This window comes from Arvicanthis niloticus, chromosome 6 (genome assembly GCF_011762505.2).
Source record: "Arvicanthis niloticus isolate mArvNil1 chromosome 6, mArvNil1.pat.X, whole genome shotgun sequence".
Taxonomy (NCBI): domain Eukaryota; kingdom Metazoa; phylum Chordata; class Mammalia; order Rodentia; family Muridae; genus Arvicanthis; species Arvicanthis niloticus.
This window is the reverse complement of record NC_047663.1, coordinates 17958734-17973224: the sequence shown is the minus strand read 5'-3', so window position 1 is coordinate 17973224 and position 14491 is coordinate 17958734. Positions and strand designations below refer to the sequence as shown.

Below are 14491 nucleotides of genomic sequence, written 5' to 3'. Positions count from 1 at the left end.
GTGTAGTATAGGACTCAAGGCAATCAGCTGCGAACCCCAACATGCGTACACAATCGAACTGCTGCCTTTGTACCTTGGGATCTTACTATGAATCAAGGAGTATTTCTAGTAATAGTATCTCTAGTAGAAATAGTCCTTGAATTATAGTACGATTCCAGAGGTAGGGCAGCTTCTTGCTCACAATATTACAAAGGAAAAAAGACAAGACAACCCATATTTTCTTGAGACAGGGTCTCTCTCATGCAGCCCAAACTGGCCTTGATCCTCCTGAGTGCTGGGATTATAGGGGGTGTACCATGCTGTTAATGAGGTGCAGGGTCCTTCCTCATGCACTTAGGCAAGCATTCTACCAACAAAGCAATTGCCCATCCTCAGCCCCAATTTCTTGAGTGCCATGGCATGTGGCCAGAGCACCACCTTGGGTCTCCCATCTCACATAGGATGGAAATGAACTACAGATTCAAATCAGGGTCTCATCCTGCACTTCACTGAGCCATCTCCCTTATTCCTGAGTTCTTTGGTAATTATATCAAGGTCATAATCCTTAGATTTCCAATTTTAAAACATTTGTCTTTCTCGGTTCCCTGCAATGTGCCTAGCTTCTGCAGACAGCTGCTTTAGTCTACTGTATCTTAACGCATATAGGCATTTCCTGCCTAAATGCGGGAAAGAAAGTCATAGCTCTGACTCTTGGAGAAGGAGCACTTGCTCACTGGTCCTGTACAAAAGAATTGGGTCCTTAGCCTCTTTATAAGTAGCTGTAGTCTCTCCCAGATGTCAAGAAAAATGTATGCAAACTATATACTTTCATTGATTGCTACACCTCAAAGTCTGACTGGTAAGAAGTAAAAATCCCCACTGGACAGAATCTGAAATTCTACCCTCCTGACCTCAGAGGAAGGAATGAGAAAATGAATCAACTGTTTTCACTCAGTAGCAGAAGGTACTTCTTACCTTAGGGAACTGGTCGATCACATCATGCATCCAGTGTTCCAGGACTGACCGAGAGACTGCCAGGGCTCAGCAATGCAGCCCCAGCACTCTGTGGGGCCCTGTCAGACACACAGTCCAGTATATCAAGAAAAGCCTGACGCAACTTTCTGTATCTTTTTTTATTATTATTTTTTTCATTTTTTCTTCCTTTTTTTTTAAGCACTAGTCTGTGCTTTGCAAACAGAATCAAGACATTAACAAAGATCAGCTTCTCTGAAGAAAAGCATTTCTATAGAACAAAGACAGCTACATGTTTGCTGCCATTACACAGCTCAAAGCAGGAAAAAGAAAATATTTACAAAATACAAGTTTTTTTAAATTTTTGTCTTTTTTGGTTTTTTTTTGTTTTGTTTTTGTTTTTTACAATGCTAAAAGGGTTATTCAGAATTTTCAACCTTATAAATAGAAGAAGCACTTTATGCATAGGGATACGGTGCATTATTGTTGTTTAAAGAAACAATGACAAACCTTTTAACTTGCAAACAGAAAGAAAAAAATCACTAATGTTGAAAATTGTGAAAAAACCCCAACCATTAAGCAGTCTGCCTACTATTTTTGTACGATTATAAAATGGCAGAAAAAGAAAATTCCTTTCCCCCTCCCCTTTTTTTTGGTGATGTGATTATACATAAGACAGGCACAAGGCTAACAGGAGGTTCATGGGGAATGATGGAAACCACAGCTAGGACCGGACAGCGTTCCACAGGCAAGGGGTGCGGGAAAAGGGAGAGTCTAAGTGACTGATGTGAAAGAGACACGACATGTGAACTACTCAGTGAAAACATGATACAGAAGTGATGATGCATAATCCACGGACTTCCTAGTTTGTAGGGGAGTGGGAATGGGTCATAGAAGCTCTGATTGGAAGGACTACCGTATCTGTGTGAGGGCACGGAGGAAGAAAAAAATGGGGAAGGTAGGGCAGGGTGACCTGAGCAGCTGCAGCTAAGGGCACTGCAGTCAAGGAGCCAAGACGGACGACCAAATGCAGATGAAACTGAAAATGGGCTTTCAAGGTTCAGGTGACAAGGTGAAGCCAGCTATCCTGCTGGCCCAGAGCTCAGTGATAATAGCTAGCCAACAGAGCAGAGGCTGGCTGGAAGGGTGCTCCATCCTAGAAGACCAAAGAGAGGGTGATCAAACAGAGCTAAGCCAAGCCACAGATTGGAGTGAAGGAAAGAGCCCATACTGCTCTTGCTCTATCTCACCCTAATCTAAGGAGGCTGTGCTGATCTGGAGCTTTCTACCTGCTGCAATGTGGCTGGTCCACCCTACCCCACAGGTGCAGGGGAGAGGGGTGATCATCTAACATTGGAAGTCCAGTGATCCAACAGTGCAGAGGATATGCAGGACCAGGCCAGCAGGGTGTTTTCCTGAACTTGTCTGCCAACTGGAGGAAGTGCTCAGGTGTGACATGAAAACAGAACAAGAAAACAAACAACAAAACCAAACCAACCAAAAGAGGATCTAAATTCCTTAAATTCACTAAAAACTGTGAAAATTTCCAGCATATGATGTTTGAATATCAAACGCAGAGATTTCTGAAGCTTTAATGCCAATAGCAGTGAGTCTGTAGAGAGTCTCATTTCCCGCTCATCTGTGAGTTGGGCGCTGAGCTGCAACTGTTGCTGCCAGATGCCGACTCTTGAGGGGGACAACAGGAGGCGAGGTGGGTGCCACCTCTGTCTCCCGGCCAGTCTTGCTGCCTGAGGTGCGGCGAGTGCAGCGGGCTGCTGTGTCCTGTGCATCCAGCTGCTCGTCACATTCTGCTTGGGGACTGTAGGCCAGAGGGAAGGTCCGTCGTTCCCATGGCTGGACTGACTGTGGACAGACAAGATGATCTGGTAATGAACAATTTCCAGCGCCAAGGCCCTGACCTCAAACTTGTAGCCTGCAATCTATGACTAGTCTATCCAGTATTATTGGGGAGAAGTTTAGGGAGACTCCTCCCAAGGTGGGGTACCATAGGAATAGTGACTAACCACACTTCATTTTAAAACAATGGAGAGCAAAACTATCTTCCACACATGCTGCCCCCTCCCAGTTCTACCTCGTATCTTGCCCTCCCCCCATTCAAAGGAGAAATCCCCTCACCTGTTCATCTAGCCCCAGCTCTGGTGTGGAGCATCGGGTGTCTTCACTGGCCAGGTGTCGCAGACTGTCCCGAGCCACAGGGGTGAGAGGGGCTGAGTGCAGTTCTGGGCTAATGGGACTCCTAGGAGATTGACCATGGGAGAACTCTGACAGAGAGTGGCTACTACTGACATCAGGGGAGGCAGGCTGTGGGGTGGAAGGGTTGGCACTGCCCAACTGAGGGGTGGTTCGGCCGTCTGATGACCTGTAAGACCTATGATCCAAGAAATACACCAATGAGTAAGTGAGGACATGGTCATAGGTACTTCTTCTGCTTCTTTTTGGGGGTGGGGGTAGTAAGAGGGGTTATTAAAAAAAAAAAAAAAAAGACATCTACACCAAAGCAATTAATACAAACTGAACGGACAGCAATGGTACTTTTTTAAGATCCCTCAACTGTACTTGCTTCTGCTTTTACCTACACAGGTAGGCCTACAACATGACATCTAAGAGCCAGGAGCAACTGTCAGCCCTGCCCAGTGAATTCACAATAGGGACTAGTTTAGGTTTTGAAAACACATCAAAGAAAAATAGGTGGTCTCCCACTACTCTCAAGAAAATGGTCCATGAGATCTGGAGGGCATGCATTTCTAACTCATTGAGTCATCTAGAGTTAAGATTGTAAAACCAGTCCCCACCAAGAGAGGATCAACTTTTGAGGCCTTCTAAACTCCTTATGGCTAAATCACTATGACAACCAGTAGGCCTTTAAACATACTTTCCGAGGCTATCATCCTCCCTGTCTTAGTAGATACTGGGAACCCTCGCCCACCCATTACCTGCTACCCCGACGCTGGGGTGGCACACTGGTGGTCCACAGCCACCTCGCCCTTTCCATCTCCTCACATTTGGCATGCAGGGCGGCAAAGGCTGCATCTGATAGGTCCTCGATCTGCAACAAAGCAGTTTTATCAATCTCTCATCTCCAGGAAGCTAAGGTTATAAATCAGCAGAATAATTCTAAAGTCAGTCTCACACCATTGCAGATGTTGTTAGTCAAAACCAAGAATATGACGAGCTTGCATTTGAAAACCCTTATGTCTTAAGGCATCGAGTGTATGAACCCATAGTTGGGGTGGGTGTGCATGTTCCTCTAAGACAGTATAAATATGGTATTACCTCCTCATTCTCTTCATCAGGACTCCCCTTCAGAGACTGAAGATCAACCTCTCGCCAGCTGCAAACAGGAAGAAAAAAAAAAAAAATCACAGGATTGTAGGCAGGCTATGATGTTCCTACCTCTAAATGAAGCAACACATGCAAATACCCACAAAGGCCAGAAACAGAAACACAGAAGCAGCAGCTGTTAGAGGTCAGGCTGATAAGACTGTCAAGCTCAATTGTAAATAAACAGCATTTAGTATTAGTTGATTCATATCATACAGAAAGAACATAATCTTTGAACTTTCCTACAGAGGCTTATAAATGAAATAAACATTATAAGAAATTTGGTAGGTCTGACCTTTGGGTTGGTGGATTCATACAATGGATTAAAAGATGGTAACAGAAATGATTTTATTCCTATCAGGCACCCCCACCCCATATTTGTTCTTGCTTTTTTGAAACACAGTCTTTCACTATGTAGTCCAAGCAGGCACATGGCAATCTATCTATCTCAGTTTCTCAACTGCTAAGACTAAGAAGCTACTCCCAATGAAAACAACAACTCCCCCCTCCCCCCACAAGTCTCAAATTCCGAGAATTCCTAAGGTCTGGAATTAAAGCCATGAGCTGCCATGTCTTTTGACTCCTCTTCTCATTGTTGTTTCTAGAAATAAAGTACAGACCTATAGCCCACAGTGCACTCTGGAGAACCCAGATGGACCATCATGCCTGACCCCAGATCCTTCTTTTAAAAAAACAACTCTATGGACTGTGTAGTCAGAAGAGAAGGGAATACAGAAGAGAGGAGGAGCTGCTGAGTAAACAGGGCTTCTTTATACCTTGGAGTAAGGATTTCTTTGTACTGTAGTTTCTCAACACGAGTTGTTGCAGCAACAGACATTGGGATGACGATGTTGTTAATATCAAATGAGCTCTCTCCCCTTCTCCTCCTCACTGGCTGCTGTAAGACAAAAGTTTAAGTTTCAAGGGAGGTACAATGCTACAGATTTAAAACCATCAGTCATATGACAGAATGACCATGAACACAGGTCCTTGGGTGGCAGTGGCCACCAAAGCAACAAATGTATATCTAAACAGATTGTCTCTGGGAGCAGAGTTCTTGGGGTGCACATGTGTGTATAGCATGTGTCTGTGTCTGTGTCCATCCATGGCAGCCCCAAGGAGTATTCCCATTCACAAGGCACTCTTCCTGACCATCCTACTCCTTCATGGATTCATGTGGAAATAGAATTGCTAGATTTTTATAAGTGGGTATCCTAGATTTTAAGGCAATTTGGTGGTGGTGGTGAAGTTCCTATTACTTCATTCTACTAACTCCATTTTTTGTTTGTTTTTGAGACGGAGTTTCTCTATATAGCCCTAGTTGTACCGGAACTAACTCACTCTAGAGACCAGGCTTAGTTCAAACTCAGAGACCCAGCTGCCTCTACCCCCCCCCCAAGTTAAAGGTATGTGCCACTACTGCCTGGCTTTAACATTTCTCTTTTAAAATCTAAAATCCTTGTTTTAGAGCTGGAGAGGTGATGGCTCTGTGGTTAAGAAATGCTCTTGGAATAATGGTGACTAGTTAGATTAAAAGCACTGAATTCTTTTACCAGAAAAGAGGCTCAAAGAGTAAGCCCACTTTAACAAACCATCTTACCTTAGCTGCCATGAAAACACCTTCCTCTTGAAGATTTCAACTCCTCAGCTAAGTCTGTACCAACCACCTTCTCAGCCCTCACATAACTCTCATCTTTCTATTATTTTGGGGAAAGAGAAGAGTGGAAGGAAATTGAAGAAGGATCTGACTACAGCTCCAACCCCCCACCCCCTACCCTAAAAGGATGTGTTTCCACAGTAAGTGAGAACATTAAATCTTTGAGGAAATAATACTTTCAAGGGTCCAACAGCAGAAGCAGAGTTGGGCATCTATGATAGATAAGAAACTAAGAATGAATAAAGTCAGGTATAGTGCTGCACATCTTTAATCCCAGCACTTGAGGGGGCAGATGTAGACAGATCTTTGTGAGTTCAAGGTTAGCCTGGTTTACACAGCAAGTTCTAGGAAAGCCAGAGCTACATAGAAAGACCCTGTCTTTAAAAAAAAAAAAACAAAAAAACAAAAAAACAAAAAAACAAAAAAAACCCAGACAGAGTGAATACAGCAGAGAGCCCAATGATTGAGTCTCCTAAAAGAAGAAAAACTCTATTAGCTGCTTCTGCCCAGAGAGCAAATACCTTATCCTGAAACAGCCTGTTAACTGAGCTGTAAGAGGCCATAGGGAAACAGTGGGATGACAAATATGTTGTCATGGCAACAATACAGCTGGAAACACCCAAGAGGTCATACATACCCAAACCACCAAGTGTGGTCAGCCCACAGGGAGGGGTTAGTGAGAAAGATAAGCTACCACCCCTGGCCAACTATTGTATCTCCCTGGAAGGTGAGCTAATCTATTCATTTCATTATGTTAGGACACTGTAAGAATACTAAATTTCAGATGGTGTCATGTGAATGATTTCAGACCATCGTATTTTAAAATTTTTACTATATCAGTAAGACTAGACAGTCACTGACCTCACAAATTTTAGGTCATAGCTTAACTAAAATGGTTGAGACTTTTGGACGTTTTATTCAGCTGAGTTCTACAAGTGAGCATTAGTGACCCAAAGGCTTCTGTTACTGTCATATCTTGGCTCAAGTTCTATGATTCACACAAGAAATGTATCTTGAAGGCGCCTTGGGAGAGACAGCTTTTCCTCTCTTAGTCAAGAATGAAGCTCCTGCTAGAAAGAGGTTCGTATTTCCTTCAGATTTCTCAGGCCTCTGGCCTGCACCCTCTGCTTCTACACCCCAATCTGGTAGCACTCATTCACAACAGAAAGAAACAGGAAGAATCTGGTCTTTCCCCTCTAGTTTACGTTGTCTCTCCGGTGGGTTTACTATGCAGCCTGAGCTGGATCACTCACATCCCTCCTGTTCAGTTTCACCCTAACTGCTACTATGTCTGACTTTTAAATTTTTCTAAGTATTTTTTAAAATCCACTGGATTTCAAGATGCACATAAAACAATCACAATTTGTTTAAAGACCATTAAGATAACTTTAACACAGGCAATGATCCCTGTGAAGCACAGCTACAAATACCTTAAAAGCCCCTACCTTGAATCCCCTTGTCTTGTTACCACCTTGCTTATCAAATTAAATCTGGCATATCACTCTGCTTACTATTCAAAAAACCGTGATTGCCTGAATAAATGAGGCAGTAAGAACCCAAAGGAGCTGGGTGTGGTGGCAAATGTCTTTAACCCCAGCACTGGGGAAGCAGAGGCAGGAGGATTTCTGTGAATTTTGAGCCAGTGAGCTATAGGACTACATAGAGGAACCTTGTTAAAAAAGGGTTGGGGTCCTAAACATTAGCATGCTATGCATAAAATAGGTATTTAGTAAATTTAATTCTAAATGGTTTAAGGTCTAGGTCATCACTCTCCAGACTCATCAGGGCTGACAGATTTAAAATAAATAAATAAATAAACAAACAAATTGGTTTAGCAAGTCCTCGACCTTGGAGTTTGTGGGTTTTTTTGGTTTTTGTTTTTTTAAATGAGAATTACTCTCATTACTCTTTTCTCTATCTGATTAAGTGAAACCCTTGGCTAGTGTCTGGTGGAGTGTGTGAGGAATACTATACACCTATTCAGACAAAGTCTGTGAGAGGAGAAGGTGAAGGAAGAAGGGTATTTGGAAGAGGCAGAGATCTGTAAGACCAAAGAACAATGTGAATGAATTTGTACCTGATTCCAGGAGCTCAGTGAGCACATTTTGTGAGCTCTCAGATTCTGTAACACCCCATCTCAGGCCAAGGCTATGTGATGATGTACTGGTGAGAGGGCTGATCTTGTAGTCAGACTACAAGGGTTTGAATCACAATCACACCCTCAAACTTCCTCACCTTATAAAACACACTCACCCTTGGCAAGTCTTAGTTTTCATGTCCACAAAAATCAGGATTCATAATGCTATCTATTTATCAAAGTACAGATTTAAATGGGATAGCATGTATATCTATTGATCCTTTTGCTTCAGCCTCTTGAATGTTAGAATTACAGACGTGTACCATCAAGACCAGTAGTGCAAGTGTTTATCACAGCAACAGATTTTATTATTACAAGTACAATTAACACTTGTTATTGTAATTACCATATAAAAGATGGTTGGATATCTTTAATGAGACTATGTATGGAATGGCTATGCAAATAACTCCCTGAATGGGATTTGATAGTGTAGAAAGTAGGGAGTATGCCTTCAACGGCCCACTATGCATATACTAAGTATAAATATGGCCACAGTAGCCTGCTGCATACTTCTGCTCTGTATACCTGAAAAAGCATTGACGCTACTTTTTCCCTTGTTCATTCTTAGCATCCTACTTGCCATGCATCAATAGCAGAAATAAGAAAATTGTAGTCTTGAATATCTAAAAATAGCTCTTCTTCACGCTTCTTCTCATGTTCAATTCCTGGCCTAAAAAGATTAGGGTGCCATGGTATACAAGTTCTGGGTGAAACCAGATCCCAAAGAGTCAAAGAGCACCTTCAGAAAAACCTGTCTCTAAACTCAGTGTTGTAGGTCAGACCATGCCAACTATGAATAAGGTCCAAGTATTCTGCTCAACAATCAACCAACTAAACCCATCATCATCACCACCACTACCCTGGCCTCTATAGCAACTGTCTACCCATGACTTTGCAGAGATCCACTCTTACTATGAAACACAAATCTGAGAAAACTTAGCAGGGGGCCAAGTATCTACATTGGTCTCTAGAGCCACTATGAGTGCCCTGTAATCGGGAAAATGTCCTATCACCTCCACTCAGGTACTTACAGATGTGCTGGCTCCAACTTGTGAGTTAGAGCTGGGGGGTGTGGAGGTGTCTGATGAGGTGGACAGCTGTCTCACGAGGGGGCTATGCGATGGATGGTGGGTAGCTGTCAAGTAGCTGGAACTGCTCATATCTGTGTGATGCTTCAACACTGAAGAAAATCAACAGAAAAGAGAGAAATACATGGCTAAATGGCTAACCAGTTCAACTTCTAACATGTTAGGAATGCCAGCAATACACACTAAAGGCAAAAAATGCTTTTTTTAAGCCTACAGGATTAAAAAAGCTGCAGCAAACTAGCTGATGGGAAATAGGGGACTGGGCGGATGTTGTAGCAATAAGAAGTGACCTGCATCCAGAAGCAATAGTGAGCCCTGCTATGTCTTTCTAGAAAGTGATGGACAAACCTTGGGTTAGGGGATTTAAGAGAAGCTTGGGCTGTCCCAGAAAGCTCTGAGCAAGTGCCAATGCAGGTAGAGGTGCCGGGCCTGGCCGTACCTTCACTTCTCTCTGATGAGTGATCTCGCAATCTCATTTTGCTGTGGGTTGGGTCATGCACAGATGGCGGTAGGTGGAGCAAGCGCTCTGCTTTTGGAGCTGTCACTCGCTCCACCATGGGCACAGCCCCCACATCGTCTAAGTGCTGCCTGTGGGTCCTGTCAGGCCGTGTTTGGTGATGGGGCAGCTCTGAAGAGGGGAACAAAAAAGAGCTGTGAAATACATTTACTCAAATCTTGTTTGAGTTCTGAGCTCCTCCATTCTCCTTAGGTTATATACTCAGGGCAGCAGGGTAGTCTGGGACCCAACCTTATAGACAGGGACAGGGAGTCACAAATAGAAATGTTAACACCAGGTTTCAGAAGGTAACCTGCCCACATCATATTGCTCCTGGCTGTTCACTCAACATTTAAGATCCTGCCTGTTTGAAATAGCTTCCAAAGTCTATCAGAAAGCATCCAAAACAATTGGACAGGGTAAGCTGTGAGCCGAATTTGTATTAAATAACTAAATGCTTTTCCCAATTCCAGAATACTGGCACAGAAAACCAAAAAATACAAGAGGTAAAAACTGTAGCAATACTAATTCCACAGGACCCCTCAGTTCCTGGAAACTTACTGGCTGTTGTAAGGAAGGAGTTGACCAACTTGTGTCTGTCTTTACGAACTGGATCTGATAGACTGCATGGCATGGCTGCTCTGTGCTTAAGAGAAAACTTTTTGGTAGGTTTGATCTTGTCAAAAGGCTTGTTTTGCCACTGAGACTTCAGCATGCTCTGGAAGTGCAGGCTTGTGGGAACATCTGTAAGAAAAATAAAACACTGCAGGTCAGTCCAAGAGCCTAATTACTGGGCTCCTCTGTCCTTAAAGGGTGAGAGACGGGCACTTAGCCCTAAATGGGATATTTTAATCAAACTCTTTCCCCTTAAAGATCTATGATAGAGAGTGTATAAAGATTCTAAGTGCCAGAGGTAGTAGGCAATTTCAAGTAAACAGCATCTTCCAGACAAAATTGGACCACAGAACCAATCGACATACATATGAACTCATGGAGACTGAGACAATATGCATAAGACCAACAGACGTTCAAACCACACAAACTGCACAATTGGGAAGTGGAAGCAGACACAAAATTACACTCCTTAACAAAAAGCTCTCTGCAACTGATACCTGCTGTAAAAGGAAAAATTAGTATTCTCTAATGGAGTGTTATTAGGTGTATCAACTGCACTCCAAGGCAGGCCCCATGGCCAAGAGGAGTTTGGCCAACACAAAATGTACTTCACATTTTTTTTTGTGTGTTTGTTTTTCAAGACATGGCTTCTCTATGTAGCCCCAGCTGTCCTCAAACGCAGAGATAAGCTGCAACACCACTGCCAAGCTGGACTTCATATTTTTATATTCTATTTTGATTTTCTTCTGTCATTTTTGCCTTATTGGTTTGTTTTGATTTTTCTTTCATTCTTTTTTAGAGAGAAAGAACATGAAGCTGCGTGGGTGTGAAGATAGGGAGAACCCGAAAGAGAGTTCCCAAAAGGGAGAACCCAAACTCTGTATTTTTTGTTTGTTTGAGACAAGAGTTTTATAGCCTTGTTATATAGCTATAGTTTTCTAACTGTATAGCCTTGGCTGGCCTAAAATCAAGAGATATCCGACTGCCTTTGCTTCCCAAGTGCTGGCATTAAAGGCTTCATTCATACTAGGCAAGCACTAGACCAACTGAGCTAAATCCCAAGCATAAAATCCCAGATGCATTTTTAACTCTACCAATGAATTTTAAGAAAATTTATAGCTGTTATCTGTACCATGTATGCACCTGGTATCTTTGAAAACTGAAAGAGGGTGTCCAAACTCCCAAAGGTCAAGTTATAAATGGTTGTGAGCTACTATGTGGGTGCTGGGAACTGAATCCTGGGTCCTCTGTAAGAACAGCAATGGCTTTTAACCACTGACCCATTTCTCCAGCTTCCTTTAGGAGATTAAAAAAAAAAAAACAAAAAAACAAAAAAACATACTGAAGTAGTATAAAAGCTCTTATTACCAACTACTGACAACAATCTGGGGCCTAGTTCCCTCTCAGTACTGTGAAACTAGTAGCAAAACTGAGTACTGAAAATGACTTATTCTCAGTCAAAATTAGAAAGAGATCAGATATGGTCTTAAAACCAACCAACCAACCAACCAACCAACAACCCCAAACAACCAAAAAAGCACAAGCTGGTGGTGGCAGCAGCACACACCTTAAACCTCAGCCCTTGAGAGGGAGAGGCTGGCTGGCATCTAGATCTTCCACTAGTTTGGCCAGTCTGGTCTATAGAGAGTTCCTGGACGCTAGGGCCATACATAGAAAGACCACAAGGGTCCAGAGAGCTTATAGATTTTTTTTTTTTAAACACAAAATGAGCATCAGGGCTGTAGTCCAGTTGCAGAACACTTTTCTAGGATATGCAATGTCCTGGGTTTGATTTCTAGCACATAAAAAAAAAAAGGGAGTGAGGGATAGAAGATAAACAAACGGAAGGGTGAGCTGACAAGGGGAAAAGATTCACCTATCCTAATCCCTAAAATAAACATACCCAACAACTGGGCATGACGGTGTGTGCCTCTAAATCCCAGGATTTGGGAGGTAGGAAAAGAAGAACTGCTGCAAGTTTAAGGCTAGCTAAAGTTACATATAGTGAGACCTTATCACAAAACAAACTACAAAACAGATTCACAAATACAGAAGGTACTGTATTTTCTTTTAATCACTTTTATAAAAAAATGAACAAGATCCTGTTAACTTCCCCAATCAGTGGACAACACAAGTTCTTAAGGTACTGTTGGTCTGAGTAGGTATACAACTGAATGGTATTATTCTAATGAAATGGAAAAAGCCAAAAATCTGAACATAGGCTGGGGCTGTAGCTCAGTGTTAAGGGTGTTTGCCCCCAGGGCTACACAGAGAAACCCTGTCTTGAAAAACCAAAAAAGAGTGTTTGCCCATATACACAAAGCTCTTGGTTTAAAAACATTTACTGAAAATTAGAACAAACTGGACAGACTAGAAGGCCTGAACAAAGGGATGAAATATTTTAAGATCATGGACATGTAGCTTGCATGTATATAACCCTGCACTTTGGAGGGTAAGGTATGAGGGACGATTACTAGTCTGAGGTCTGCATGGATACACATTTTGATACTCTTTAAAAAAAAATGTAAAAAAATCACAAGAGACTCATTCAGCTTTAACATGTCTCATATTCATTTACATAAGATTAACATGCTATTATTTAAGGTGTAGTGCTTTATCACATAAAGGAAAATATAAACTGATTACCAACTCCATCTCAAACAACTAACTACTTCCTTAAAGAAAATTAAAAAGTGACTGAAAAACTGAGTCTTTAGTTCACCAAGTTCTGATATTCTGAATTCGCTGAAGGATTCTGCTTGTTATTTTCCACCATTTTCTCAAGCCTGCTGTCTTGGTGTTTTGCAATGCTCACTTCTTCCTGCTGGGAAGTCATATACCCTCAAGTACTCAGGCTGTCAGTGTCTTACAACAGCATAGATCTTTCCAGCCACCAGGTGGTGCTCTCATCAGACCTTGTTTCCCCAAAGAGCACACAAGGCTATATATCTCTAGGTAGGAACTAAACTGATTACTGAAATTAGGTGATAAGAAAATAAAGGCTCTCCTGCTGCAATACTAATAAATATTCTCACCCTAATCCCTCATCTTCTACAGCTAGAGATAAAAAAGTCTTCATAGAACTACTTAAATATATTTTTCCATATTGGAGTTAAACACACGATTTTACACATGCTAATAAGCAAGAACTCTACCAACTAGCTACAATACAAGACCAGTCCTATTTTTACCTTTTTGGGTTGCTATGAGACGGGGTTTCTCTATAGACCAGGCTGGCCTCAAACTCGAAATACACCTTCTGCCACCTGCCTCTAAGTAGCCAGTAAAGGTGTGTGCCACCAGGTATGATCCTTGTTCCTTAGAAAGGCTGTGGTGGCATCCATCTGTCATCCCAGCACTCCTGTGTGGGCTGTGCCTTTACTTGCTAAGCCTCTTTCCTTTCCTCTTATGGCCTTTTGTTTAATTAAAAAAAGAAAGAGATGAGGTCTCGCTGGTCCTTTAATTCTAGAACTCAGGAGGCAGAGGCAGGCAGATCTCTGTGAGTTCAAGGCCAGCCTGATTTACAAAGTGGCTGTTACGCAGAGAAACCCTCTTGAAAAACCAAAAAGAGATGTGGACCTCACTATGTATGTAGCCTTGGTCAGCCTAGAACTCACAGAGGTCTATTTGCCTTAGTTTTTGAGTGCTGGGATTTATGGTGAATGCCCCCACCCCTTTAATTTCAATTTCTTTCACAGTTATTTGAAGTTTGACTACAGTACAGAACTTGTTATGTCAATCAGGTGGGCCTCAATGCATGGCAACTTCCCCACTTCTCTCTCCCAGGTGTTGTGATTCTTAAGTGTGCACCACCACATCTGCCTTTTTTAATTTTAAGACAGAATCTAAGTAACCAGCAGGTCTCCTGTCTTAGCCTCCCCTTAATAGCTAGGATTGCAGGACTGTACCATAGGGTCTAAAAGCTTTTCTTTCTTTTAGATTTATTTATTTTTATATGAGTACACTGCAGCTGTCTTCAGACGCACCAGAGGAGGGTGTCAGATCCCACTACAGATGGTTGTGAGCCACCATGTGGTTCCTGGGAATTAAACTCAGGACCTCTGGAAAAGCAGTCAGTACTCTTAATGTCTGAGCCATCTTTCTAACCCCCAGCTCAATTTCTTATCTAGACAAATGTAATAGAGTGCCTAAAATATGCGGAAGGTGGAAGACACAACAAGACAAAGAACGGCAGTTGATTTTGA

General features: G+C 42.3%; 1 protein-coding gene across 12 annotated transcripts in view; it reads right to left on the bottom strand.

Annotated features, from left to right (window-relative positions):
- Window positions 1–1093: 1093 nt before the first annotated feature.
- The window catches only part of Kansl1 (KAT8 regulatory NSL complex subunit 1), a 121470-nt gene continuing 108072 nt past the window's right edge, over window positions 1094–14491 (bottom strand). For 8 of the 12 annotated variants that reach the window (XM_076935635.1, XM_076935633.1, XM_076935632.1 and 5 more), the window contains 8 exons: window positions 10233–10415; window positions 9615–9803; window positions 9119–9267; window positions 5070–5191; window positions 4246–4303; window positions 3906–4018; window positions 3088–3340; window positions 1094–2814 (listed from right to left, as the gene is read on the bottom strand). In XM_076935635.1, the coding sequence (XP_076791750.1) occupies window positions 2587–2814; window positions 3088–3340; window positions 3906–4018; window positions 4246–4303; window positions 5070–5191; window positions 9119–9267; window positions 9615–9803; window positions 10233–10415 (1295 nt within the window). In that variant the 3' untranslated portion in view covers window positions 1094–2586. The remainder of the gene's footprint in view (window positions 2815–3087; window positions 3341–3905; window positions 4019–4245; window positions 4304–5069; window positions 5192–9118; window positions 9268–9614; window positions 9804–10232; window positions 10416–14491) is intronic. The other 4 variants (XM_076935638.1, XM_034505205.2, XM_034505206.2 and 1 more) reach the window with 1 other exon arrangement.